Here is a 26,440-nt window from a genome sequence, read left to right as displayed (position 1 = left end):
CACGGGTTCGAGCCCTGGTCCGGGAAGATCCCACATGCAGTGGAGCAACTAGGCCCGTGTGCCACAACTACTGAGCCTACGAGCCACAACTACTGAGCCTGTACACCTAGAGCCCATGCTCTACAACAAGAGAAGCCACCACAACGAGAAGCCCACACACTGCAACGAAGAGTAGCCCCCACTTGCCACAACTAGAGAAAGCTCACGCGCAGCAACGAAGACCCAACACAGCCATAAATAAATAAATTTATTTTAAAAAAAAAAGGAGTGAAGAAATATTTGATGACCAAAAGGGTAGAACTGTGCCAGAGACTAGCTACTATGCACCAAAACTGTGTTCTTCTCTTAGACAGAGTGAGATTATATTCCCCAGCATCCCTTACAGGTTGCTATGGCCATGTTATTAAGTTCTGGCCAGTGAAATCAGAGAAGAAGTGATGATGTGTCACATCCATGCCTAGCCCTTAAAAACCCTACCACATGCAATACTCTTTGGTCTTTCCCCTTTTGCAGCATCTTCAAAACCATATTAAAAATGACAGACCCATATAATGGAAACTTTCCTTAAATCACCATTGCAAAGAAAACCATCACAAATCAGAAACATCATTTTGGGCTTGACATAAGTGAGAAATAAACCAGATCCTCTCCCTCTTTTCTAACATCCATGAATTCAAACAAATATTTACTGAACACATACTACGTACAAAGTATATGGTAGTTTCTCTCCCTCCTACTTTCCTTACTTTTTAGGTACTACAAGATTTTAAAATGTGTAAGATATCTTTATTCAATGATCTTATATATACCATAGCATAGGATAGTAATACATGCAATAAGAGCTATACTTAAGATGAAAAATGCTATAGGAGGAATAAAGGGTTATCAGTTAATTAAAAAGTCCTGAATTCACGAAAGGTTTCTTCACCATTTCTTTAAATGACAAAAATACAGCCAACAGCTAACAGTTTACACATTTTGAGTGCCATAGCAGACAAATTCATCTCAGTCTAATCTGAATTCTACTACAGAATCTGACCTTTACAAGCTGTCTGAACTTGAGCAAATCACTTCCCTGGCCTAGGCCTTAATTTCTTCAGATAATTAGGGGAGAGACCAGATATCTCACATTAAATGAAATAACAATATTCTTCGTGGAATCCTCTCTTTCACCAAAAAGGAAGTAATTTCTCAAGCAAAGGCCTAGGAAAAGCAACTTTGTACTATACTCTTGTATATTTTGAAAAATTAGTAAAACTTTGTCAACCACAATAAAGACTTGTCTTACAAGATACCTTCATTCCTGTACTCAAAATATACACAGCAAGGCAAAAGTGTATTTTCAATGATTAATTTTGTTTCTTCACCACTAAAAAAAATGACATGATATGATTATTTCCATCAGGGTTTATCATCAACTAGTTTTAAGCTTTCCACTTCGTAAAGTATAACAATAAGGAAATTAAAAGAAGAATTGGGAAAAGAATATGTGTATTCCCTTAGGAAAGGGATTTCCAAAGAGGCAGATCTCTTTTGCAGAATCAAAGACATATCTAAAAGATTACCAAGGCTAGCTGAGACCAAAAATATGACCCAAAATATGACCTACTCCCTCATTCCTCACAGAATTAAGAACTACAAATGACTTATTCAAGAACACAGTTGTTTATAGAACCAAAAAACACTTTCTATAAACAGCTGGATCTTCTACTTATTGTTATAGGTTACATCATAAGGTATACTGAGAAATTTTAATAAAAGCAGTGTGACTTAAATTTCAAAAGAGCAAGTAATACTGTAAATTATTACTGTTCTTTATTCATAACGACAAAGTACTTCTGGACGTTCCTTGTGGCTTTCATAACTTAGAGATGAAGATATTGAAAGAAAAAAATCAAAATACTTTCAACACATTGTTAATTTATAAGCTATAAACAAATTCCTTTCTGTGATCATAATTCCCAGCATTTCCCAAAAGGCCTTTTTTCACTGATACCCATTGATATCAGAAATAACAGTTATAGAAATATTCATATATAACATGACATCTTGCTTACACAGTAAATAATCAACCAAAGGTACCTGCAGCACAATTTAGCTCATTAACTAGAAAGAGAACTTTTAAAAATCTTGGGGGGAAAAAAAATCTTGGGCTTCAAATCATACCCAAAGTCAAGAAAAGTATTCAAAAAATAGAAAAGCCTCTTCAAAGCACCAATATAAACCATCACAATCAATCAGTATGTACTGAATATTCACAGAGCAAAACAATATACTAGTAAATAATTCACTGCTCTGCTAAGAAAATAAAAGATATTTTAAAATCATGTGTTCCCATAAAGATGAAGGACTTCCCTAAAATGACAAGAAACAATTAAGACATTTAGCAAAAAGAAATCTGTGCTTAACAGAATACTTGCAAAGTCATTGGCCAACCTATCATAAACCCAAGACCTACTTGCTTCATGGCAGTCTCTCCAATTTTGTCTGAATGTTTGCGGATACTCTCCAGAAAGTCTTTGAGATCAGACATAGAAACATCCTTAATTTCTTCTCGAAGCTTGGGGATATTGTCCACCATCACCTTGCAGAATCGATAATGGCTTACTTGAGGCAGATAGGTATGCTCTAGATGTTCCAGAGTTTTCAGTGCAGGATAATGCCTATAAAAGGAATTGCATCACCTTTAGCTCAACTCAGTCTTCTTTAGGGCCACAGATATATTCCTCAGGCAAAATTTCTAGCCTGAATTAGTTTTCACTGTACATTAAGACAAATCCAGGATTAAGTTTCCAAAAAAACATGAATGGAAAAATTAATGTCAAATTATTAAAAATCAATATATATATTACAGGACTTAATAAATTATAATCAAAAAAAGATTTTTCCCAAGAATACAGAAAACTTTGAAAATCCACCAATGAAACTCATTACATAAAGAATAAAGGCCATTGCTAGGAAAAAATAAATAAAGGGAAATATAAAATGATCATATCAATGCCACAAAAATCATCCCATAAAATAAAGTACCCAAGGATAGACTTCCAACTATGGCACACAGAAGAGCTTAGCAAATCTTCTACCCAAAAAGCAAATATAAACTAGACAAAACTGTCCCAAACAACCATTTCAAGACTCCGGAAATTGGAAAGGACTCTGCAGAGGAGAACAACAAATTGAGAAGGGTTTATTCATGAAAACTGCTAAATAGAGAGGGACTTTGTGGCATTCTTGCCTGGGGCTACCTCCATCACCCTCTCCACCTCCCCTCACCCCATCACTGGTTATGGCTTGTCAGGAAAATCAGCAGCTTCTCTTCAGTTAGGGGCTGACATGATTTGGAGCAGAGGGTGAAAATCTTAGATGGAGTGGTGTTGTTAGGAAAAGTAGCAAATTCATTTTAAAATAGGAAGAGAGTGGGGGGAACCTCCAGCTCTACTGGCCTGAAGTTCGTCTAGGTTGGAACAAAGAGCAGACTGGAGGACTAACCAAAAACTTAACAGGGAAGTCCTGGAAATAAGAGAACCATAGAATAACCTGATAGCTCTCTGAATACGCCTAGCTGACTGAGAAGCTGTGCACAAATGCAGGGGACACCTAAAAGGGCCTAAGCACTCCACACATCCTTAGCTGACTAGGAGACTGCAGGCCTGCACATAGGAGAAGGCTTGGCAGAATATAAAAGCTCAGCAGACTTGAAAACTTGCCTGAATTTTGAATGCACTCCCTAACCCACATACAAGTCCACTAACAAAGGGTAGACACCTTTCTCAGCTCAAGTTTCTTTGAGCACCCAGGACCAACCATTAGCTGATGACTAGCCTTTAAAAATGAAAATGAATTATATTCCCAGATAAACAAAGACTAATAGAATTCCTTGCTAGCAGATCTGCCTTACAAGAAATACTAAAGAAAGCCAGAAAGGAAATGATAGCAGATAGTAACTTGAATTCAGAGGAAAAAAAATGAAGAACATAGGAAAGAGTAAATATATGCTAAATATAAAAGACTGAATAAATGTGGGTTTTTTTCTCTTTTCTTCTTTTACTATCAGTAAAAGACAATAGCTTTTAAAGCAATGATTATAACACTGTATTGTTGGGTTTATAAATATAGATATAATATAAATGACAATAATAGCACAAAAGAAGAGGGAAGAAATGGAGCTAAGCTGAAGCAAAACTACTTCTATATATTATATCAAAACTACACGAGCAATGACCTAAAGTAGACTGTGACAAACAAAGAAGATTATAATCCACAGAGTAACCTCTAAAAAAAAAAAAACCTCAAAAAATACAACATTAAAAGGTTTACGGAAGAATTAAAATAGTATACTACAAAATATTTAATACAAAAAAGAAGTAAAAGATAAATAAGAACAAAAAAGACATGAAAAACATAGAAAGTAAAGAGCAAAACCCAACCATATTAATAATTATATTAAATGCAAATGGACTAATAAGCACACAAATCAAAAGGCAGACACTGGGGCTTCCCTGGTGGCGCAGTGGTTGAGAGTCCACCTGCCGATGCAGGGGACACGGGTTCGTGCCCCGGTCCAGGAAGATCCCACATGCCGCGGAGCGGCTGGGCCCGTGAGCCATGGCCGCTGGGCCTGCGCGTCCGGAGCCTGTGCTCCGCAACAGAAGAGGCCAAAACAGTGAGAGGCCCATGTACCACAAAAAAATAAAAAAATTAAAAATACATGTTCAAAAGGCAGACACTGTCAGATAGGATTTAAAAAGCATGATCCAGGGACTTCCCTGGCGTTCCAGCGGTTAAGGCTCCATGCTTCCACCGCAGGGGGCATGGGTTCAATCCCTGGTTGGGGAACTAAGATCCCGCGTGCCGCACAGTGCGGCTAAAATAAAATAAAAAATAGGGCTTCCCTGGTGGCGCAGTGGTTGAGAATCTGCCTGCTAATGCAGGGGACACGGGTTCAAACCCTGGTCTGGGAGGATCCCACATGCCGCGGAGCAACTAGGCCCGTGAGCCACAACTACTGAGCCTGCAAGTCTGGAGCCTGTGCTCCGCAACAAGAGAGGCCGCGATAGTGAGAGGCCCGCGCACCGCAATGAAGAGTGGCCCCTGCTTGCCAGAACTAGAGAAAGCCCTCGCACAGAAACGGAGACCCAACACAGCAAAAATAAATTAATTAATAAACTCCTATCCCCAACATCTTCAAAAAAATAAATAAAAATTAAAAATAAGTAAATAATAGGGCTTCCCTGGTGGTGCAGTGGTTGAGAATCTGCCTGCCAATGCAGGGGACACGGGTTCGAGCCCTGGTCTGGGAAGATCCCACATGCCGTGGAGCAACTGGGCCCGTGAGCCACAATTACTGAGCCTACGCGTCTGGAGCCTGTGCTCCACAACAAGAGAGGCCGCGATAGTGAGAGGCCCGTGCACCGCAATGAAGAGTGGCCCCCGCTTGCCACAACTAGAGAAAGCCCTCGCACAGAAACGAAGACCCAACAAACTTTAAAAAAATAAATAAATAAATAATATAAAAAGCATGATCCTGGGCTTCCCTGGTGGCACAGTGGTTGAGAGTCTGCCTGCCGATGCAGGGGACGCAGGTTCGTGCCCCGGTCCGAGAAGATCCCACATGCCGCAGAGCGTCTAGGCCTGTGAGCCATGGCTGCTGAGCCTGCGCGTCCGGAGCCTGTGCTCCGCAACGGGAGAAGCCACAACAGTGAGAGGCCCGCGTACCGCAAAAAAAAAAAAAAAAAAAGCATGCTCCAACTATATGTTGCTTACAAGAAACCCACTTTAGAATCACAGATACAAACAGACTTAAGTAAAAGCTAGAATAAGATACACCCCAAAAGTAACCATAAAAGTGCTTGAATGGCTATATTAATATCAGACACATTAGATTTTTTTTTTGAGGGATTTTTCTTTAAGCAATGAACAAAGAAAAGCCACAAAAGAGCCCTCAAAATGGCAAACACGAAAAAAAAAAAGTTGAACTGATGTGAAGAAATGAAAATAAAAAATAAAATTTTGTCACTCAAACTGCCAACGATTTCTTAAAAAATAATGGATATTATTATCAGGGGTTTTAATAAATGAGAATTCACAGCCTGCTGATAAACATATTTATATTATTCACGTTTTCAATGTAAAATTTCACCAAACAAGTATTCTAAACAGTTGCATTCTCCCCCACAAAAAAATTACATGTACAAAAATATGTATAAGCCTCTTGAACTGTAGTTATTTATATTAACAAATAAAAAACTAATCTAGAAGTCTATTAACAAGGAATTGGTTAAACGCATTATGATATATCCATGTAGTATATATGTATATGCAAAGAATAATAAAACAGTGAAGTGTTTACAATATTGTTGAGTGAAAATTATTTCAAAAAAATTGAACTTACAAGTATGATCATAATGTTTTTCAAAATTACAAATATACATGTGTAAATTATGAATACATATGTATGTATGAGCTACACAGTACTAAATACAAGCACACACACAAATATAAGTACACAGAAAATGACTAATATATACAAAAATGTAAACCATGATTTTTCTTTCCTTTGGATAGGAACATTATGGGTAATAGTTTTCTTCTTCACGTTTTTAATTTCTACATTTCCCATATTTAGTATAGGAAAAACTCAGTTTTGATCCTGTAAGTAAAAGACTTATAGTTCTATTTCAGGTTTTAAGAATGAATTCCATGGGAGATACTTAAACTCTTCTTACTCCAATGCACGTAATACCACAAACACTAAAGATTAGAGGTTGGATTTACTTGTTTTCTTTGCTTATGTTTTTCCCTCCTGTGTTCCAAAAATCAAAATCTTAGTCCAAATAAACGAAGGGAAGAAAGATTTATTTCCCCTAAATTAAGAAATAAAATTACAAATATAGTTTAATCTGAAATGGTTGCTTTTATTAAAATTTTACAGACTCACAAACAATACAATTCACATGGTTTAGTATAAACAGAATGGTGTTTATATTACAATTAGGTACGAAGAGCTATGTGCAATAAAATGCATTTCCTCTAGAGAGAAACTTTAGAATGGATATAAACCTAGAAATTAAGCCAAAAAGATAAACACACTTTAGGGTTTAGTTATATTTTGGAACATTGTTTATAGAATGAGAAAAATCTAACAATGTTGCCTGCAGACACAAGGCACATTCACTGATGAGACACATGGCTGCACAGTGAAAACATCTGGTCTGTCAAATAACTCCACATTTTTCAAGGCTAATTAGTACAAAACCCAGTGATTTCTGGCAATAAAGAATGTTACTTTACTTCCCCATTGTCCTTTCCCTAACACACTCATACTCCAACTGTAACAGATCAATAAGATTCATTCAAATTTCTAGTGTACTTCAATATCAGTGACAGGTTAAAGAATGACAGCCAATTAAACACCTCTATAGCAGACACCAAAAGAAAAGAATTCTATTTCCAGGGGCCATGGAAATCTAAAACAAGATTTTGACATTACTTTTGACAACCTCTAAACATTAAAACTGAATCAAAAGCCAAATGTGCTAGCTCTCCCCCCCACCACCACATGCAGGCTCCCTAATAGAGATGTGAGCAGAAAGAAAGTAAATGAAATAAAAGCAAGAAATTTTTTAAAATAAGGCAGGAAAAGACGTCTAAATAATCCTAAAAATTGGATAACTTAAGGTCAGAATAACTTAGACATGGTTGAATGCTATCCTGAGAAGAGGAATGTTGATTCTAGGCAAATTAAATTTTGGAACTTTTTTGTCATGGTATGGAACTCGTTCACAATGATGGTTTTTAAAATTCTAATAAGTAATCTTTCAAAGTGGATTACAACTACCCATGAGAAATTTCTTAAAATTCAGAGTATGATAAGAATATAAAACAAAAGCTTTCTGCACAGAAAATATTAGTGTCTTTCCTAATTGAAGAGCATCATTAAGAAATATTTAATCCCTTCTATGTGCTAGAGATAGAAAGATGGTCAGATATCTTTCCACAGGGAACATAAAACCTAGTAGTATAATGAGTATTTATAGCTTGAAAAAAAAATAACTAGGCTTCCAGCCATTAAGGAATAACAAAGAACAGACATGAACTCTCACTCTTAAGAAGTAAAATACTGGCTAAAATACATAAAACAACTGCTTTCACATAGTGAACATCAAGTAACACAGAACTGTGATCTCTGAAAAAAGGGAAACAAACAAGGTGAATTTAATAGTTATCTGGGGGCTTCCCTGGTGGCACAGTGGTTAAGAATCCGCCTGCCAAAGCAGGGGACATGGGTTCGAGCCCTGGTCCGGGAAGATCCCACATGCCTCTGAGCAACAAAGCCCGTGCTCCACAACTACTGATTCAGCACTCTAGAGCCCATAAGCCACAACTACTGAGCCCATGTGCCACAAATACTGAAGCCCATGCGTCTAGAGCCCGTGCTCCGCAACAAGAGAAGCCACTGCAATGAGAAGCCCGTGCACTGCAACGTTGAGTAGCCCCCGCTCGCCACAACTAGAAAAAGCCCAGGCGCAGCAACAAAGACCCAACGCAGCCAAAAAATAAATAAGTAAAATAAAAAATAGTTATCTGGGTTATCTGACTGAATGTGATTTCTAGATCATGGACACAGTCAGAGAAAACCCAAACAGAGCCCAGCAACTTAGCAGGGTTAGCATCAGAGACAGGAGTTCAGGAAAGCTTGTGCACCTTAAGGTTGTGCAGCAGAATTCCAAAAAAAAAAAAACAGGAAGCAATGCAGAAAAAAGATGCAGAAATTTACATAAGGGTTCCCTTGAGTCTTTGCTAAGTACTAGGCCAGGCATAGGGAAACTGAAATTCTGCATGAACAGGCATAAAGAAGGGAGGGAAGGAAGAGAAGGAAGAGAAGGGAGGGAGAGAAGGCAAGGAAGGAGAGACAGACAGACAGCAGCAAGACGTAAGATAAACACTTCAAGGAGCTCAGACAAGACAGAGCAACATCTTAACTCTGAACAGCCAAAGTGAAGAGTCCCTGGGGGTTTCTGAGTTTTTCAAAGTAGATGAATACTACCCCCAGCAACCCCTGGAATGAAGGAGGGCCTACCAAAGCTTAAAAATGGGGTCTGATGGGATTGGGATCAAGTGGATCTGAAAACAACTAAACTATTTGCCAAAACAAAGACCAACACCCTCTAAGAAAAAAAAGCTCCCCAAAATCCAGGCACTCAATAACATAATATAATGACAATTATCCAATCAAAACTTATAAGACATGGTAAGAACCAAAAAAATGACATGTAACTAGGAAAAACAAAATAATCTTCAGAGACATCCAAAATACCAGAAGTGACAGAACTAGCAAAGAAGTACATAAAAACAGAAATTAGAGCTCTGTTACAGGTATTTTTTAAAGATGCAAAAATAACAAAAGAAATTAAACATAAAAACTAAATGGAACTCCTAACGATGAAAAATATATCATCTGAAATGAAAATTTCACTGGATAAGATTAAAAGATTAGACAATGAAAAAGAAAGAACACAGCAATAAAATCTATCCCATATAAAGCACAGAGAAAAAAGACTGGAGAAAAAGAAGATCCTCAAGTCACCTGTGGGATTATGTGAAGTTGTCCGACATAGATATAACTGAAGTCTCAGAATGAGGATGGAAAAAGGACCAAAAAAATGTTTGGAAAAATAATATCTGAACATCTTCCAGACTTTATGAAACGTTCAAAAAAGAACAAGCAACTAAACAAACCACAAGCGGTATAAATATACACACACATTCACGCATACAAACATATTTACACCAAAGCATATCAAAATCAAATTGCTGAGAACAAATTATACAAACAAAAGTTTTTAAACAGCTGGAGAAAAGACACATTAAGTAGAGTGACAAAAAAGTTAAGGCTGTTCATATACTTCTCCCTCAGAAACTACATAAGCCAGAAGACAAAAAAATGATATCTTAAGAACTAATGAATCTATAAACCTAGAATTATATGCCCATCAAAAATATATTTCAAAATGAAGGTGAACAAAGAGACAGCATTTCACACCCACCAAGATGGCCATAATCAAAAGACAGACAGTAATAAGTACTGGCTAGGATGTACAGAAAATCGAATCCTCATATGCTGCTGGGGGAAGGTAAAATGGCACAGCTGCTCTGGAAAACAGTCTGGCAGCTCCTCAAATGGTTAAACAGAGTTACCATGATCCAGCAAAATTTCATTCCTAGGTGTATATAGCCAAGAGAAATGAAAACATATGTCCATACAACAACCTGTAAACAAAAATGCATAGCAGGATTATTTGTAAAAACCCAAAATTGTAAACAACCCAAATGCTCATCAACTAATGAATGGATAAATAAAATGTGGTAAATCCATACAGTGGAATATTCAGCAATTAAAGAGATGGGACTTCCCTGGTGGTGCAGCGGTTAAGAATCCGCCTGCCAGTGCAGGGAACATGGGTTTTAGCCCTGGTCTGGGAAGATCCCACATGCCGCAGAGCAACTAAGCCTGTGCGCCACAGCTACTCTGTACTCTAGAGCCCACAAGCCACAACTACTGAGCCCACGTTCCATAACTATTGAAGCCCACGTGCCTAGAGCCCGTGCTCCGCAACCAGAGAAGCCATCACAACGAGAAGCCCGCACACCACAACGAAGAGTAGGCCCCGCTCACCGCAACTAGAGAAATCATATATTATATGATTCCATTTATATGAAATGTCCAGAATAGGCAAATCTGAAGAAACAGAAAATAAATCAGTAGTTCCCAGTAGCTGGCAAGGGGGGCAGGGGACAGGAGAAAATTGTGTGCTGATGGCCAGGGGGCTCACAGTTTCTTTTGTGAAGAATAAAAACATTCTACAACTGATTGTGGTGATGGTCACACAACTCTGACTACACTAAAAGCCACTGAATTGTATACATTAAATGAATGAAGTGAAAAGTAGGTAAACTGTATCTCAGTGAAGCTGTTAAGAATATTTTAGAAAAAAGGATATTAAAAACAGACAATGTAAAAATTAAAAAGAAAGCAGCAGTGGCTGGCTGCATTAATACCAAACAACACATATTTCAGAAAAAAAGAGGAATATCACCAGGGATAAAGAAGAACCTTCCATAATTACAAATGGGTCCTTTCGTCAAGAAGATACAACAATGCTTAATGTATATGCATCCAATAAGAGAGCTTCAAAATACACATAGCAAAAACTGAAAGAACAGAAAGAAGACATATGTAAAGCCAGTTATAATAGGCAACTTCAACACTCCTCTGTCAACAAATAACAAATACAAAATCATAAGGATAGAGAAAACCTGCACAACACCAAGTATATCTAAATGACAGTTAAAGAATGCTCTCCTCAATAACAATATATATTATTTTGAAGTGTGTATGTAATTTTCACCAAAACAGACCATATGCTGGGGCGTAAAACAAGTCTCAAAATATATAAAAGGTTGCAATCATACGTTTTACATTTATGAACACAATGAAGTGAAATTACAAATCAATTTTGATAAATCTGGAAAATCCCCTAATATTTAGAAATTAACCAATGAACTTCTAAGTAAGTTGGTGAAATAAATTCTAAACATTACAAAAGAAATTAGAAAATATTTGAAATAAATGTAAAAAAAAACCCACAACATCAGAAAACATGTAAGATGCAGTCAGAACACTGCTTAGAGAGAAATGCACAGCTTTATATGGCTACATTAGAAAACAGAACCAAAATCAATGCCCTAGGCCTCCACCTAATAAAGCTAAAAAAAGAGCAAATTATTTACAATAGCCAAGACATGGAAGCAACCCAAGTGTCCATCAAGGGATAAATGGATAAAGAAAATATGAGATATATATTATGAGATATATATATATATATATATATATATAACTGAATCACTTTGATGTACACTTGAAACTAACACAACATTGTAAATCAACTATACTTCAATTTGTAAGAGCAAATTAAACCCCAAGTAAGCAGGAGAAAGGAAATACTAAAGATACCAGCGAAAATCAGTAAAATAGAAAAACAGGAAAAAAAACTCAATAAAACCTAAATTACTATTTTCAAAAAAATCATAAAATTGACAAACCTCTAGCCAAAATAATCAGAGAGACAGAGACAGAAACAAAGAGAGAAAAGACAAATTATCAACATAAGCAATGAAAGAGAAAGTATCACTATAGATCCTATACTGTTAAAATAATACAGGAATATCATGAATAACTTTTGTTACGGAATTCAAAAACTTGGATGACATGGACAAATTATTTGAAAGATACAAATAAGCAAAATTTACTCAAGAAACACAAAATGCAAGCAGCCGTGTATTTATTTTTAAAATTAAATTTTTAGTTAACAACTTTCTCACCAAAAACAAACAAATCTCCAAGGCCAAGTGGTTTCACTGTTAGATTCTACCAAATATTTAAGGAAGGTAATTGCCAACACTACACAAATTCTTCTGGAAAACCAAAGAGGGAAAACTTTCCAAGTTATTCACGAGGCCAGCATTAATCTGATACCAAAAACAAACAAAGATATTACAAAAAAGAAAACTACAGACAAGTATTTCTCATGAACATAGATACAAAACTCCTCAACAAAATTTTAGCAAATCAAATACCACATCATATTAAAAAGGATAATTTACCATGACCAAGTGGGATTTATTCCATGAATGCAAGTTTGGTTTATCATTCAATACAATTTATCATATTAATAAACTAAAAAAGAAATTTTAAAAAAACATATGATCATCTCACTGGCATAGAAAAAGCATTTGACAAAAACAATATTCATTCCTGATAGAAACTTTCAACAACTAGAAATAGAAGGGAACTTCTTCAGCCTTCTAAATGGCATGTACAAAAAGACTATATCTAACATATATGACTTAATGGTTAAATGCTTTCCCCGTAAGATCAGGAACAGGGCAAAGATATCTACTCACACTACTTCTATTCAACATTGTACTGGAGGCTCTAGCCAGTTCAATAAAACAAGAAAAATAAACCAAAAAGAAAGCATCCCAATTGGAAAGAAAGAAATATACCTGTCTTTATTTGTAGACAAGATAATCAGCTACATAGAAAATCCAATGGAATACACAAAAATGCTACTAGAATTAGTAAGTGATTTAGTAAGGTTGCAGAATACAAGATAAATATACAAATTTAATAGTATACTAGTAATTAATGACTGAAAATTAAAAAGCAATAGCATTTATTTATTTAATTTTTTTGGCTGCACCACTGCAGCATGTGAGATCTTAGTTCCCTGAACAGAATTCAAACACATGCCCCCTGCATTGGAAGGGCAGAGTCTTAACCACTGGGCCACCAGGGAAGCCCCAGCAATACCATTTAAAATAAGCATCAAAAAATACAAAATAATAGGGATAAATATGACGAAAGATATGTAAGACTTATTCACTAAAAACTAAAAACATTGCTGAAAAAAATTAAAGAAGACCTAAATAAATGAAAGCATTCATACTGGTCGGTGAGGGGTAAGATGGACTAGCATGGGATACAAGAGACCTAGTGAGGTAAGACTGTCTGTATAGGAAGGCAGCATTGCATGGAATGTCAGAGCCAAAGAGGGATGAGGAGGACATTCAGGGAAGACAGAAGCATAACACAGGGTATTAGAGCCCAACTAGAGTAAGGAGGATACAATATAGGAGGGCAACTCAGTGTGCAGTGTTGATACAGCTCAAAGGAGCCCAAGACATATAAACCTACTCTTTGTGCCAGAAGTTGAGCTAGAAATACTGGTGAACAGTACTTATGATAGCCACTCAAATTAAGAGGAGAAATGTAGGTTGTTCATATAATGGGACTACTATACAGCAATTAAAATAAGTGAACTAGATCTCTATACATAAATTTAAAAGCTCTCCACCAGTATGTAAGCCCCACAACAGCAGATATTTTTGTCTATTTTGTTCAGAGTTATATTCCCAGCACTAAGAGCAATGCCTAACAACACAGTAAGTACTCAATTCATTTTTATTGAATGAATGATTCTCAAAAAAACAAGGACTGAGAACTATTCATGTAAATGTTTCTAAAAATACAACGTATGATTTACGGGTATTAAAAACATGGACTAGAAGGATACACCAAATTTATGATACTAGTTTCCCCAACGGAGTAGGGAAAGGGAAAGGACTGAGGAAGCGGATATGAGTTTTATCTATAATTTTTTTAAATGTACATTTTACCTCTTTCCGTCCATATGTGTTTATATATATGTCATAAATATTTACATATATATGAATCAAAACTGGAATTGTTCCTATCTGTTAATTCAGAGAAGTTGATACTGAAGCTTTTTTTAAATCTCTGTAATTTTCTATAATTTTAGAACTTCACAAAAGGTTATCAGGGAAATAATATTACCTTCTATCTCACTGAACAGAATTTCTCATACTGTTCAACCTATGTTTTTTTTTTTAACATCTTTATTGGGGTATAATTGCTTTACAATGGTGTGTTAGTTTCTGCTTTATAACGAAGTGAATCAGTTATACATATACATATGTTCCCATATGTCTTCCCTCTTGCATCTCCCTCCCTCCCACTCTCCCTATCTCACCCCTCCAGGCTGTCACAAAGCACCGGGCTAATATCCCTGTGCCATGTGGTTGCTTACCACTAGCTATCTACCTTACTACGTTTGTTAGTGTGTATATGTCCATGACTCTCTCTCGCCCTGTCAAAGCTCACCCTTCCCCCTCCCCTTATCCTCAAGTCTGTTCTCCAGTAGGTCTGCGTCTTTATTCCTGTCTTACCCCAAGGTTCTCCATGACATTTTTTTTTCCTTAAATTCCATTAATATGTGTTAGCATACGGTATTTGTCTTTTTCTTACTGACTTACTTCACTCTGTATGACAGACTCTAGGTCTATCCATCTCATTACAAATAACTCAATTTCGTTTCTTTTTAAGGCTGAGTAATATTCCATTGTATATATGTGCCACATCTTCTTTATACATTCATCTGATGATGGACACTTAGGTTGTTTCCATCTCCGGGCTATTGTAAATAGAGCTGCAATGAACATTTTGGTACATGACTCTTTTTGAATTTTGGTTTTCTCAGGGTATATGCCCAGTAGTGGGATTGCTGAGTCATATGGTAATTCTATTTGTAGTTTTTTAAGGAACCTGCATACTGTTCTCCATAGTGGCTGAACCAATTCACATTCCCACCAGCAGTGCAGGAGTGTTCCCTTTTCTCCACACCCTCTCCAGCATTTATTGTTTCTAGATTTTTTGATGATGGCCATTCTGACTGGTGTGAGATGATATCTCATTGTAGTTTTGATTAGCGTTTCTCTAATGATTAATGATATTGAGCATTCTTTCATGTGTTTGTTGGCATTCTGTATATCTTCTTTGGAGAAATGTCTATTTAGGTCTTCTGCCCATTTTTGGATTGGGTTGTTTGTTTTTTTGTTATTGAGCTGCATGAGCTGCTTGTAAATTTTGGAGATTAATCCTTTGTCAGTTGCTTCATTTGCAAATATCTTCTCCCATTCTGAGGGTTGTCTTTTGGTCTTGTTTATGGTTTCCTTTGCTGTGTAAAAGCTTTTAAGTTTCACTAGGTCCCATTTGTTTATTTTTGTTTTTATTTCCATTACCCTAGGAGGTGGGTCAGAAAGGATCTTGCTGTGATTTATGTCATAGAGTGTTCCACCTATGTTTTCCTCTAAGAGTTTGATAGTTTCTGGCCTTACATTTAGGTCTTTAATCCATTTTGAGGTTATTTTTGTGTATGGTGTTAGGGAGTTATCTAATCTCATACTTTTACATGTACCTGTCCAGTTTTCCCAACACCATTTATTGAAGAGGCTATCCTTTCTCCACTGTACATTCCTGCCACCTTTATCAAAGATAAGGTGTCCATGTGTGCGTGGGTTTATCTCTGGGCTTTCTATCCTGTTCCATTGATCTATCTTTCTGTTTTTGTGCCAGTACCATACTGTCTTGATTACTGTAGCTTTGTAGTATAGTCTGAAGTCAGGGAGCATGATTCCTCCAGCGCCTTTTTTCGTTCTCAAGATTGCTTTGGCTATTCGGGGTCTTTTGTGTTTCCATACAAATTGCGAAATTTTTTGTTCTAGTTCTGTGAAAAATGCCAGTGGTAGTTTGATAGGGATTGCATTGAGTCTGTACGTTGCTTTGGGTAGTAGAGTCATTTCCACAATGTTGATTCTTCCCATCCAAGAACATGGTATATCTCTCCATCTATTTGTATCATCTTTAATTTCTTTCATCAGTGTCTTATAATTTTCTGCATACAGGTCTTTTGTCTCCTTAGGTAGGTTTATTCCTAGATATTTTATTCTTTTTGTTGCAATGGTAAATGGGAGTGTTTTCTTGATTTCACTTTCAGATTTTTCATCATTAGTATATAGGAATGCCAGAGATTTCTGTGCATTAATTTTGTATCCTGCTACTTAACTAAATTCATTGATTAGCTCTAGTAGTTTTCTGGTAGCATCTTTAGGATTCTCTATGTATAGTATCATGTCATCTGCAAACAGTGACAGCTTTACTTCTTCTTTTCCGATTTGGATTCCTTTTATTTCCTTTTCTTCTCTGATTGCTGTGGCTAAAACTTCCAAAACTATGTTGAATAAGAGTGGTGAGAGTGGGCAACCTTGTCTTGTTCCTGATCTTAGTGGAAATGCTTTCAGTTTTTCACCATTGAGGATGATGTTGGCTGTGGGCTTGTCACATATGGCCTTTACTATGTTGAGGAAAGTTCCCTCTATGCCTACTTTCTGCAGGGTTTTTATCATAAATGGGTGTGGAATTTTGTCGAAAGCTTTCTCTGCATCTATTGAGATGATCATATGGTTTTTCTCCTTCAATTTGTTAATATGGTTTATCACACTGATAGATTTGCGTATATTGAAGAATCCTTGCATTCCTGGAATAAACCCCACTTGATCATGGTGTATGATCCTTTTAATGTGCTGTTGGATTCTGTTTGCTAGTATTTTGTTGAGGATTTTTGCATCTATGTTCATCAGTGATATCGGCCTGTAGTTTTCTTTCTTTGTGACATCCTTGTCTGGTTTTGGTATCAAGGTGATGGTGGCCTCCTAGAAGGAATTTGGGAGTGTTCCTCCCTATGCTACATTTTGGAAGAGTTTGAGAAGGACAGGTGTTAGCTCTTCTCTAAACGTTTGATAGAATTCACCTGTGAAGCCATCTGGTCCTGGGCTTTTGTTTGTTGGAAGATTTCTAATCACAGTTTCAATTTCAGTGCTTGTGATTGGTCTGTTCATATTTTCTATTTCTTCCTGATTCAATCTTGGCACGTTGTGCATTTCTAAGTATTTGTCCATTTCTTCCAGATTGTCCATTTTATTGGCATACAGTTGCTTGTAGTAATCTCTCATGATTTTTTTTATTTCTGCAGTGTCAGTTGTTACTTCTCCTTCTTCATTTCTAATTCTATTGATTTGAGTCTTCTCCCTTTTTTTCTTGATGAGTCTGGCTAGTGGTTTATCTATTTTGTTTATCTTCTCAAAGAACCAGCTTTTAGTTTTATTGATTTTGCTATCGTTTCCTTCATTTCTTTTTCATTTATTTCTGATCTGATTTTTATGATTTCTTTCCTTCTGCTAGCTTGGGGGTTTTTTTGTTCTTCTTTCTCTAACTGCTTGAGGTGCAAGGTTAGGTTGTTTATTTGAGATGTTTCCTGCTTCTTAAGGTGGGCTTGTATTGCTATAAACTTCCCCCTTAGAACTGCTTTTGCTGCATCCCATAGGTTTTGGGTCGTTGTGTCTCCACTGTCATTTGTTTCTAGGTATTTTTTTATTTCCTCTTTGATTTCTTCAGTGATCACTTCATTATTAAGTAGTGTATTGTTTAGCCTCCATGTGTTTGTATTTTTTACAGATCTTTTCCTGTAATTGATATCTAGTCTCATGGCGTTGTGGTCAGAAAAGATACTTGATACAATTTCAATTTTCTTAAATTTACCAAGGCTTGATTTGTGACCCAAGATATGATCTATCCTGGAGAATGTTCCATGAGCACTTGAGAAAAATGTGTATTCTGTTGTTTTTGGATGGAGTGTCCTATAAATATCAATTAAGTCCATCTTGTTTAATGTATCATTTAAAGCTTGTGTTTCCTTATTTATTTTCATTTTGGATGATCTGTCCATGGGTGAAAATGGGGTGTTAAAGTCCCCTACTATGAATGTGTTACTGTCGATCTCCCCTTTTATGGCTGCTAGTATTTGCCTTATGTATTGAGGTGCTCCTATGTTGGGTGCATAAATATTTACAATTGTTATATCTTCTTCTTGGATCAATCCCTTGATCATTATGTAGTGTCCTTCTTTGTCTCTTTTAATAGTCCTTATTTTAAAGTCTATTTTGTCTGATATGAGAATTGCTACTCCAGCTTTCTTTTGGTTTCCATTTGCATGGAATATCTTTTTCCATCCCCTTACTTTCAGTCTGTATGTGTCTCTAGGTCTGAAGTGGGTCTCTTGTAGACAGCATATATAAGGGTCTTGTTTTTGTATCCATTCAGGCAGTCTGTGACTTTTGGTGGGAGCATTTAATCTATTTACATTTAAGGTAATTATTGATATATATGTTCCTCTTCCCATTTTCTTAATTGTTTTGGGTTTGTTATTGTAGGTCTTTTCCTTCTCTTGTGTTTCCTGCCTAGCGAAGTTCCTTTAGCATTTGTTGTAAAGCTGGTTTGGTGGTGCTGAACTCTCAGCTTTTGCTTGTCTGTAAAGGTTTTAATTTCTCCATCAAATCTGAATGAGATCCTTGCTGGGTAGAGTAGTCTTGGTTGCAGGTTCTTCTCCTTCATCACTTTCAGTATGTGCTGCCACTCCCTTCTGGCTTGTAGGGTTTCTGCTGAGAGATCAGCTGTTAACCTTATGGGGATTCCCTTGTGTGTTATTTGTTGTTTTTCCCTTGCTGCTTTTAATATGCTTTCCTTGTATTTAATTTTTGACAGTTTAATATGTGTCTTGGAGTATTTCTCCTTGGATTTATCCTGTATGGGACTCTCTGTGCTTCCTGGACTTAACTATTTCCTTTCCCATATTAGAGAAGTTTTCAACTATAATCTCTTCAAATATTTTATCAGTCCCTTTCTTTTTCTCTTCTTCTTCTGGAACCCCTATAATTCGAATGTTGGTGCGTTTAATGTTGTCCCAGAGGTCTCTGAGACTGTCCTCAGTTCTTTTCATTCTTTTTTCTTTATTCTGCTCTGCAGTAGTTATTTCCACTACTTTATCTTCCAGGTCACTTATCCGTTCTTCTGCCTCAGTTATTCTGCTATTGATCCCATCTAGAGTATTTTTAATTTCATTTATTGCATTGTTCATCGTTGCTTGTTTCATCTTTATTTCTTCTAGGTCCTTGTTAACTGTTTCTTGCATTTTGTCCATTCTATTTCCAAGATTTCGGATCATCCTTACTATCATTATTCTGAATTCTTTTTCAGGTAGACTGCCTATTTCCTCTTCATTTGCTAGGTCTGGTGCATTTTTATCTTGCTCCTTCATCTGCTGTGTGTTTTTCTGTCTTCTCATTTTGCTTATCTTACTGTGTTTGGGGTCTCCTTTTTGCAGGCTGCAGGTTCATAGTTCCCGTTGTTTTTGATGTCTGTCTCCAGTGGCTAAGGTTGTTTCAGTGGGTTGTGTAGGCTTCCTGGTGGAGGGGACTAGTGCCTGTGTTGTGGTGGATGAGGCTGGATCTTGTCTCTCTAGTGGGCAGGTTCACGTCTGGTGGTGTGTTTTGGGGTGTCTGTGGCCTTATTATGATTTTAGGCCGCCTCTCTGCTAATGGGTGGGGTTGTGTTCCTGTTTTGCTAGTTGTTTGGCATAGGTTGTCCAGCACTGTGGCTTGCTGGTCGTTGAGTGAAGCTGGGTGCTGGTGTTAAGATGGAGGTCTCTGGGAGATTTCCGCCATTTAATATTATGTGGAGCTGGGAGGTCTCTTGTTGACCAGTGACCTGAAGTTGGCTCTCCTACCTCAGAGGCAGAGCCCTGACTCCTGGCTGGAACACCAAGAGCCTTTCATCCACACGGCTTGTTCAAGTTCCAGGTTCCAGTTCTGAGGATTAGGAGTGCCTCTAAAATTTCAGGAACAGTGTTGCTTATATTTAATGATATCCTCCAGGGCACTTTTATTCCTTTGCACGTAGTCTAGTTTCACTTGCTCATAGGGAGCCGTGTGATGAGGCCTCGCAGCTGCTTCTTCCCAACCTATGCTCTCTTATGTGAATGTATCCTCCCAGGGAGAAGGCAGTCTGGGAAATAATCTTAAGAAATTCAAAAAATATTGATGCTTCATGCTTTAACTTTAAAATTCTTGAGAATTTATCATTTTTATTCACAATATTTTTAATCTTATTTCAGTATTAAATACATTTTAATTCCATACTTTTTCCCTCAAAACTAGGTAAAATTAACATTCCAGGAAGATGTGTCCTGTTTATCTTATAGCTTCACATACCCCCATCATACCACAGGGTACTCCAGGGCAGAGAGGGTGGAGATGCTTACTCTAGTTTGGGAAGAAGAGCCAAAGAGTCACTGTCAAGTTTCCTGTGGAATAAAACCAGATGAAAATAACACACAGGAAAAGACTCCTCTGAACTTAACCTTGACCTTGCCCCTTGTGATGGTTAATTTTATATATCAACTTGGTTAGGCCATAGTACCCAGAGATTTGGTCAAATATTATTCTGGATATTTCTGTGAAGTTATTTTTTTACATGAGATTATTAGCACTTAAATCAGTAGACTGAGTAAAGATGAACATTCTCCATAATGTGGGTGGGCCTCGTTAAATCAGTTAAAGGCCTTGATAGGAAAAAGACTAAACTCCCCAGAGGAAGACGGAATTCTGCCAGCAGACTGCCTTCAGACTCAGGCAACAATATTTACTCTTCCCTGACACTAGCCTATCAGCCTACTATGCAGATTTGGACCTCCATAATCATGTGAACCAATTTGCTAAAAAAATCACTCTCTCTGCACACACATACACACACACACACACACACACACACACACACACACACCCCACTGGTTCTATTTCAACGGAGAACCCTGACTGATCCACCCCAGCAAAACCAGTAACTATTTTTTCTACTATAATACTAAACCAAAGCATGTTTCTCAAATTAACTATCACTAAAACAGTTACATGCTTTTCCCCTAAAAAGCTGGGTCTTCTAAAAATCAAACTACGTGTAGTGTTTTTTATTAAACATAATACATGACAAAATACATCAGCATATGTAAATAACTCTCTGGATGAATCAATAGATATACAAAAGGCAAGAGAAGATGTTATATGGACTTAATTATTTTTTGAAAGGTTATGCTAAATATGGACTTTTAAAAAAATTCTAAATAACAGAAATTTTAGATAATACAAAGTATTCAACAAAAAAATATCTTACCTTTTAGTTTTCATCTGGTCCCTCAGTTTGCTATACATCTCCAGGACTTGAAAGAGAAGGGGAGAAAGAGCACACAAGCATTATTTAGAGAAAGTGAAAAGACTAATTCAAGCTAAAGGAATTGCATCAAGAATTCTACTCTATTTCCAGTTCCTCACCTGGAAGACACAGCATTAATTTATCAACAGTGGCAGAAATATTTCTCTGTTGTAGTCGACACTGCTTCAGCTCTTCCATTGCTATTACCAGCTTAGCAAGAGGGAAAAAAACTGAATTATGCCAACAGCTGTAAATAAAAAGCTTTCAGTCACATTTTTCCACCCTATGTTCAATTCATCAGAAAATCCCAGACAGTTTCATAGTAAGACCTGCCAAGTGGACTACGGAACTGCCTTTCTCAACCAGTAAAACATCCCTGTATGGTTTCCTACTTTCTCCCCAAGATGCATACATACTACATTAGAAAAGGCTAGGTGAAATGAAATCTTAAAATTCAGGGGCCATCCAGGAGAAAAGAAAAAGCGTGCATATTTGCTCCACACCCTATTCAGACTCTTCATGATTTATATTTCATCAATCTTCTAAGAAGATCCTATATTTCTGTCATCAGTGCTAGACTCCTAGAGGAAAACAGTCCTTCCTATACAGCTTCAAATGAATCTTGAAAATAATCTGCAACTAAATCTGTATTTCAACAAATAAACCACACAGTTAGAAGTTGTGGCTTTTCCAAGAGTTCCAGTTTAATGAAGAGGAACTCACTTTTCTTCTCACAGCATTTTAAAGTCTTCCATCTGAAGTCATACCACAATAAAACTAGAAGAAACTGCATTCTTTGCAAAAACTTAAAATATGTGAGACAAACTTTTAAAAAGCAATAATCTACATGACCTCTTATAGTATTTATCCCATACCCTTTTCTAAAAGTTATCTACTTAGATACTACACAAAAAAGAAAAAAGGTAACGGTCCTGATTAAGTTACTGATAAGACAATCAAAGGCTAATCTTAAAGATTATTAAAATTAAACATTAAGTATTAGGCAATGAGGAAGGTATATGATACAGAGAACGGTAATAGACTGTAAGTCAGAAAACTTGGGTTTTAGTCCCAGCCTTCCAATTACTATGTAAACTTTAGCAAATCATCTGTTTTAGTTTCCTAATCAATAAAATAGTGATAATACCAGTCCTGACCTTGTCGTAGGTCTGTCATGAGGATTAAGTGAGAAAATGGATGTAAAATAATCTTATAAACTATGATGATTTAAATGGTGAGTATATCAATTAACAGAATCAAAGATTCTTTTTTTTTTTTTAACAAATACTTATGCATATTCATGTTGTGCCAGTCACTGTTTAGGCAGGTAGAGGGGATATGGCAATGCAGTTAAAAATTTTTTTTAAATCCTGACCTCATGGAGCTTAATTTCTAATGGAAAGAGACAAACAAAAAACAAACATATAAGGAAAACTGTATAATACCAAAGCATGATAGGTGCAATGGAGAAAAATAGAGCAGGAAAGATAAAAAGAATACAAGGCATGAAAGTGAGACTGCAATTCTAAATAAGGTGGTTAGAAAAGGCCTCATGAAGGAGGTAACATGTGAGGAGCATAAGTCTGAAGTAGGTAAACATTTGGGAAAGAACATTCCAGGCAGAGGAAACAGCATTGGCCATATTATGACTACTCAAGTGATTTAAAAACACAGCTAAGGAAGGCGGCTACATACTCTCATTAAGCTTTCTAGTGCTATATTCATTTACTTCAGGTAAACATTAGGAGAAGCAATGATAATGTCCAAGTTCCTCCAACATGCTGCTTATGGTCTTACAAGCCACTAAATCAAGAACACAGTTATCAAAGAGAATGACAGGAAACAGAAAAGATTTTTTCAAAAGGTAAACTGGCCTTACTTCCTTTCCCTCATGTTGTAGTTTTCTATTAGTATCCGTCACTTGATTCTGTGGAGAGAAGACAATTTAAACTCATAAAAAACACTTAGATAATAGTTGGATAAGATCAAAATTTTAAATGAAAAGACTAAGAATAGGTATTCAGATTGTTTCCATATTCCACCACATTTTGGTCTAGTGGTGTTCTCTTGGGATGAAATTATATCAACTTTTCTACTGAACATTTGTATGACCTTTTGAACAATAAAAAAAATTACTAAAAAATATGTTCAGTTTGAAATATTACAAACTAAAATAACATAACTAAAGATCACACTTTCATTTGGAAAGGAAAGAAAAAATATAATAGAAAAAATAACCCACAAAGAACCTTACCATCTCTACTATGTGTACAAAGAACAAATTTTTTCATAGATAGTCCTCACTTCACCAATGTATTCCTGGAAAACTTGAGTATAAATTGAACTTTTTAACTCAGGTCAAATATTTCTACTTATCTAATTTTAGAAAATCTTTTGTCTTAATTTTTTGGATTATTAATTCTTAATAGTTTCTAACACTTCCACATTCCTATTTTTCTAAATTAATCTCTCCATCAGACAGTCAAAATCAGGTGAACAAGCTTTAAAATTAGGTACAGTTCATAATTTAAAGGAACTGGCACCACTTATTTTGGTAGCCACTTTTGAAGACTCAACTGATATAAAAAAATTAAGTATATAGAATAGTAATTTCCTCACTTTCTTAAACATTACCAAAACATGAGCAACATTAACTTCTAAAGCTTTCTTTAATAGAAGCTTTCCATACTTCCACCAATAACTGCGACTCCTTACACTTTTAAGACACTACCTTAACCCAGCATTTCCTATTATGTCTCTTGGAACACCAAGAAATGGTAGTTAAAAGATACTCTGCACTCTGTACATACACACACACACACACACACACACACACACACACACACACACATCAATATGTATGGGAAATACCACTAAACAGGTTAGTTTATTCAGGACTTCCTGAAGCCCAAAGAGATATCATACAGTGTTTTCCAACTTATTTTATGTAACATCCTTTTATTGAGGATCATCTTAAGAAACTAGTTTTTCAGGAACACACCTTTGAAAACTTTGCCCTAAACTATACACTATACACTATACCTGGACTATCACTTTCTGAGCAGATTACCACATGCACTGCCATTGTAGCAAAAATGCAGCCATAAACATAACATAAATGAATGGCCATTGCTGTGTTCCAAAAAAACTTTATTACAAAATTAGGAGGCAAGCTGGATTTGGCCTGCAAGATATAGCTTGCTGATCCTTGGTCTAGAATAAGTGAGACTGAAAAGTTTATTATTCAAACCAATAAATGAATGTTATTCAAAAATGGGATTAATATCAGCTCAATACAAGAAAAAGCTTTCAAGTGATGTGAATAAAAATGGGGTGGGTTGCCTTGAGTGATCATTGTTCAAGAATAATTAGATTTTTTCTTCACATAAACATATTTCAAAAAATTCAACCTTCCATAAATACTACTAAATTCAGCATTGCTGTTTCTACTAAAATAACTTGTTTACCATTTCTGAAATTTTTTTTTACCTCAAACTCATTGTAAGAAATATATTTTACATTGCAACCCAGTACACAAGTATAGGGAATGCAGATGTGCGCACACACACACACAAAGAAACAAAATTTTTAAGAAACAATGTTTGGACTTACTACATGTAATACACTTTGTTGCTTCCTTTTTTATTCTATTTCAATTTTTATTAAAAATACTGATCATGGCCCACTAAATTGATTTCATGCAAACCAGAGTTCTAAAACATTCATAGGAGCCTAACCAAAGCTTCTGATAAGAAAGGTAATTACTATTTCAATACTATTTGAACATAACAATGGGAGGAAATCTATACTGCCTGTCTAGGATGCTACTTGTTGATTCAGAGAACATATATATGTATGTGTGTATATATACACACACACGTACCAACATACATACTGTGAATCAAAAGAAATAATGGACATTCTAGAGAGAGTAGGATTTTTCATTGTTATGTTCAAATAGTACTGACAGTAAGTAATACTTAACCTTTTCCATTTTCTAAACTCTTTTCTCAAGTTCAAGAATTTCTAAGTTCCATAGGCTCTTAACACAGGTTGAATGGATGCCCCCTAGAGCAGAGTCTCCCAGGTGTTAATGGTGAGCATTATGGGCAATATTCAGGTACTTAACCACATGACTACTTCAGTAACCAGACACAGAGCACCCCGTTGCCCATCATGGACAAAGGGCCCAAGGAGCAGAGGGAGAGGTTTTGGAATACAGGCATCAAGAACAGCCCAAGGTGAAGATGGATGGGAAGCTGGGATGGCTGAGTGAGGACAAACAGCACACACAGCTCCTGGCAGAAGCCCCGTATCTTTGTTTTCACATATTTCAGATACTTCTGTCCATTTGACGCTTTTCAGCCCCCCAAAACTCAGTATAACTTTTTAAATGGAATCAAATTGTTCATACTTTTTAATCTGCTTTATACATTAAGCAAACATTTCTAATGCTTTCCCATGTCAGATATCCTTCTACAATATATTGTAGTTTATTACTCTTTTAAATGGATATACCATGATTTACATCACTTTCAGGGACATCTTAAAGTTTTAGCCATTAAAAAAAAAACACATGAACATCTCTGTACATGCACCTGTAGCTGTAGAATAAATCTTAAAACTACGTGGAGTTTTCAGTATTGATAAATAAAATTGTTCTCCTTAAAAGTTGTAGTCTACACTCCAACCAGGCATTCCCAGGTTGATAGGTATCATCTCCAATCTTAATATTTGTTTCATCTTTGTCATTTTATTAGGTGGCACTTTATTGTTTAAATTTGCATTCCTTTAATTCTAAATTGTAGAGTTCCCTTATATTTCTTCTTATGTAAACTGTATATTAACATGTATTCCTCAGTTTTCTATTAGAGTGTTCATATTTTTCCTATTAATTTGTAGACTTTTTCTATGTTAGGATAT

General features: G+C 36.2%; 1 protein-coding gene across 4 annotated transcripts in view; it reads right to left on the bottom strand.

The window, feature by feature from the left end:
* Window positions 1-26,440, bottom strand: part of EXOC6B (exocyst complex component 6B) — a 715,924-nt gene that overhangs the window by 603,031 nt on the left and 86,453 nt on the right. For all 4 annotated transcript variants that reach the window (XM_065891362.1, XM_065891363.1, XM_065891364.1 and 1 more), the window contains exons 3-6: window positions 23,397-23,444; window positions 21,637-21,727; window positions 21,479-21,524; window positions 2,459-2,663 (exon numbers count right to left, since the gene is read on the bottom strand). In XM_065891362.1, coding sequence (XP_065747434.1) covers window positions 2,459-2,663; window positions 21,479-21,524; window positions 21,637-21,727; window positions 23,397-23,444 — 390 coding nt within the window. The remainder of the gene's footprint in view (window positions 1-2,458; window positions 2,664-21,478; window positions 21,525-21,636; window positions 21,728-23,396; window positions 23,445-26,440) is intronic.

This window comes from Phocoena phocoena, chromosome 14, assembly GCF_963924675.1.
Source record: "Phocoena phocoena chromosome 14, mPhoPho1.1, whole genome shotgun sequence".
Lineage (NCBI taxonomy): Eukaryota > Metazoa > Chordata > Mammalia > Artiodactyla > Phocoenidae > Phocoena > Phocoena phocoena.
The sequence above is the reverse complement of the archived record's forward strand: the minus strand, read 5'-3'. Positions and strand labels throughout refer to the sequence as shown.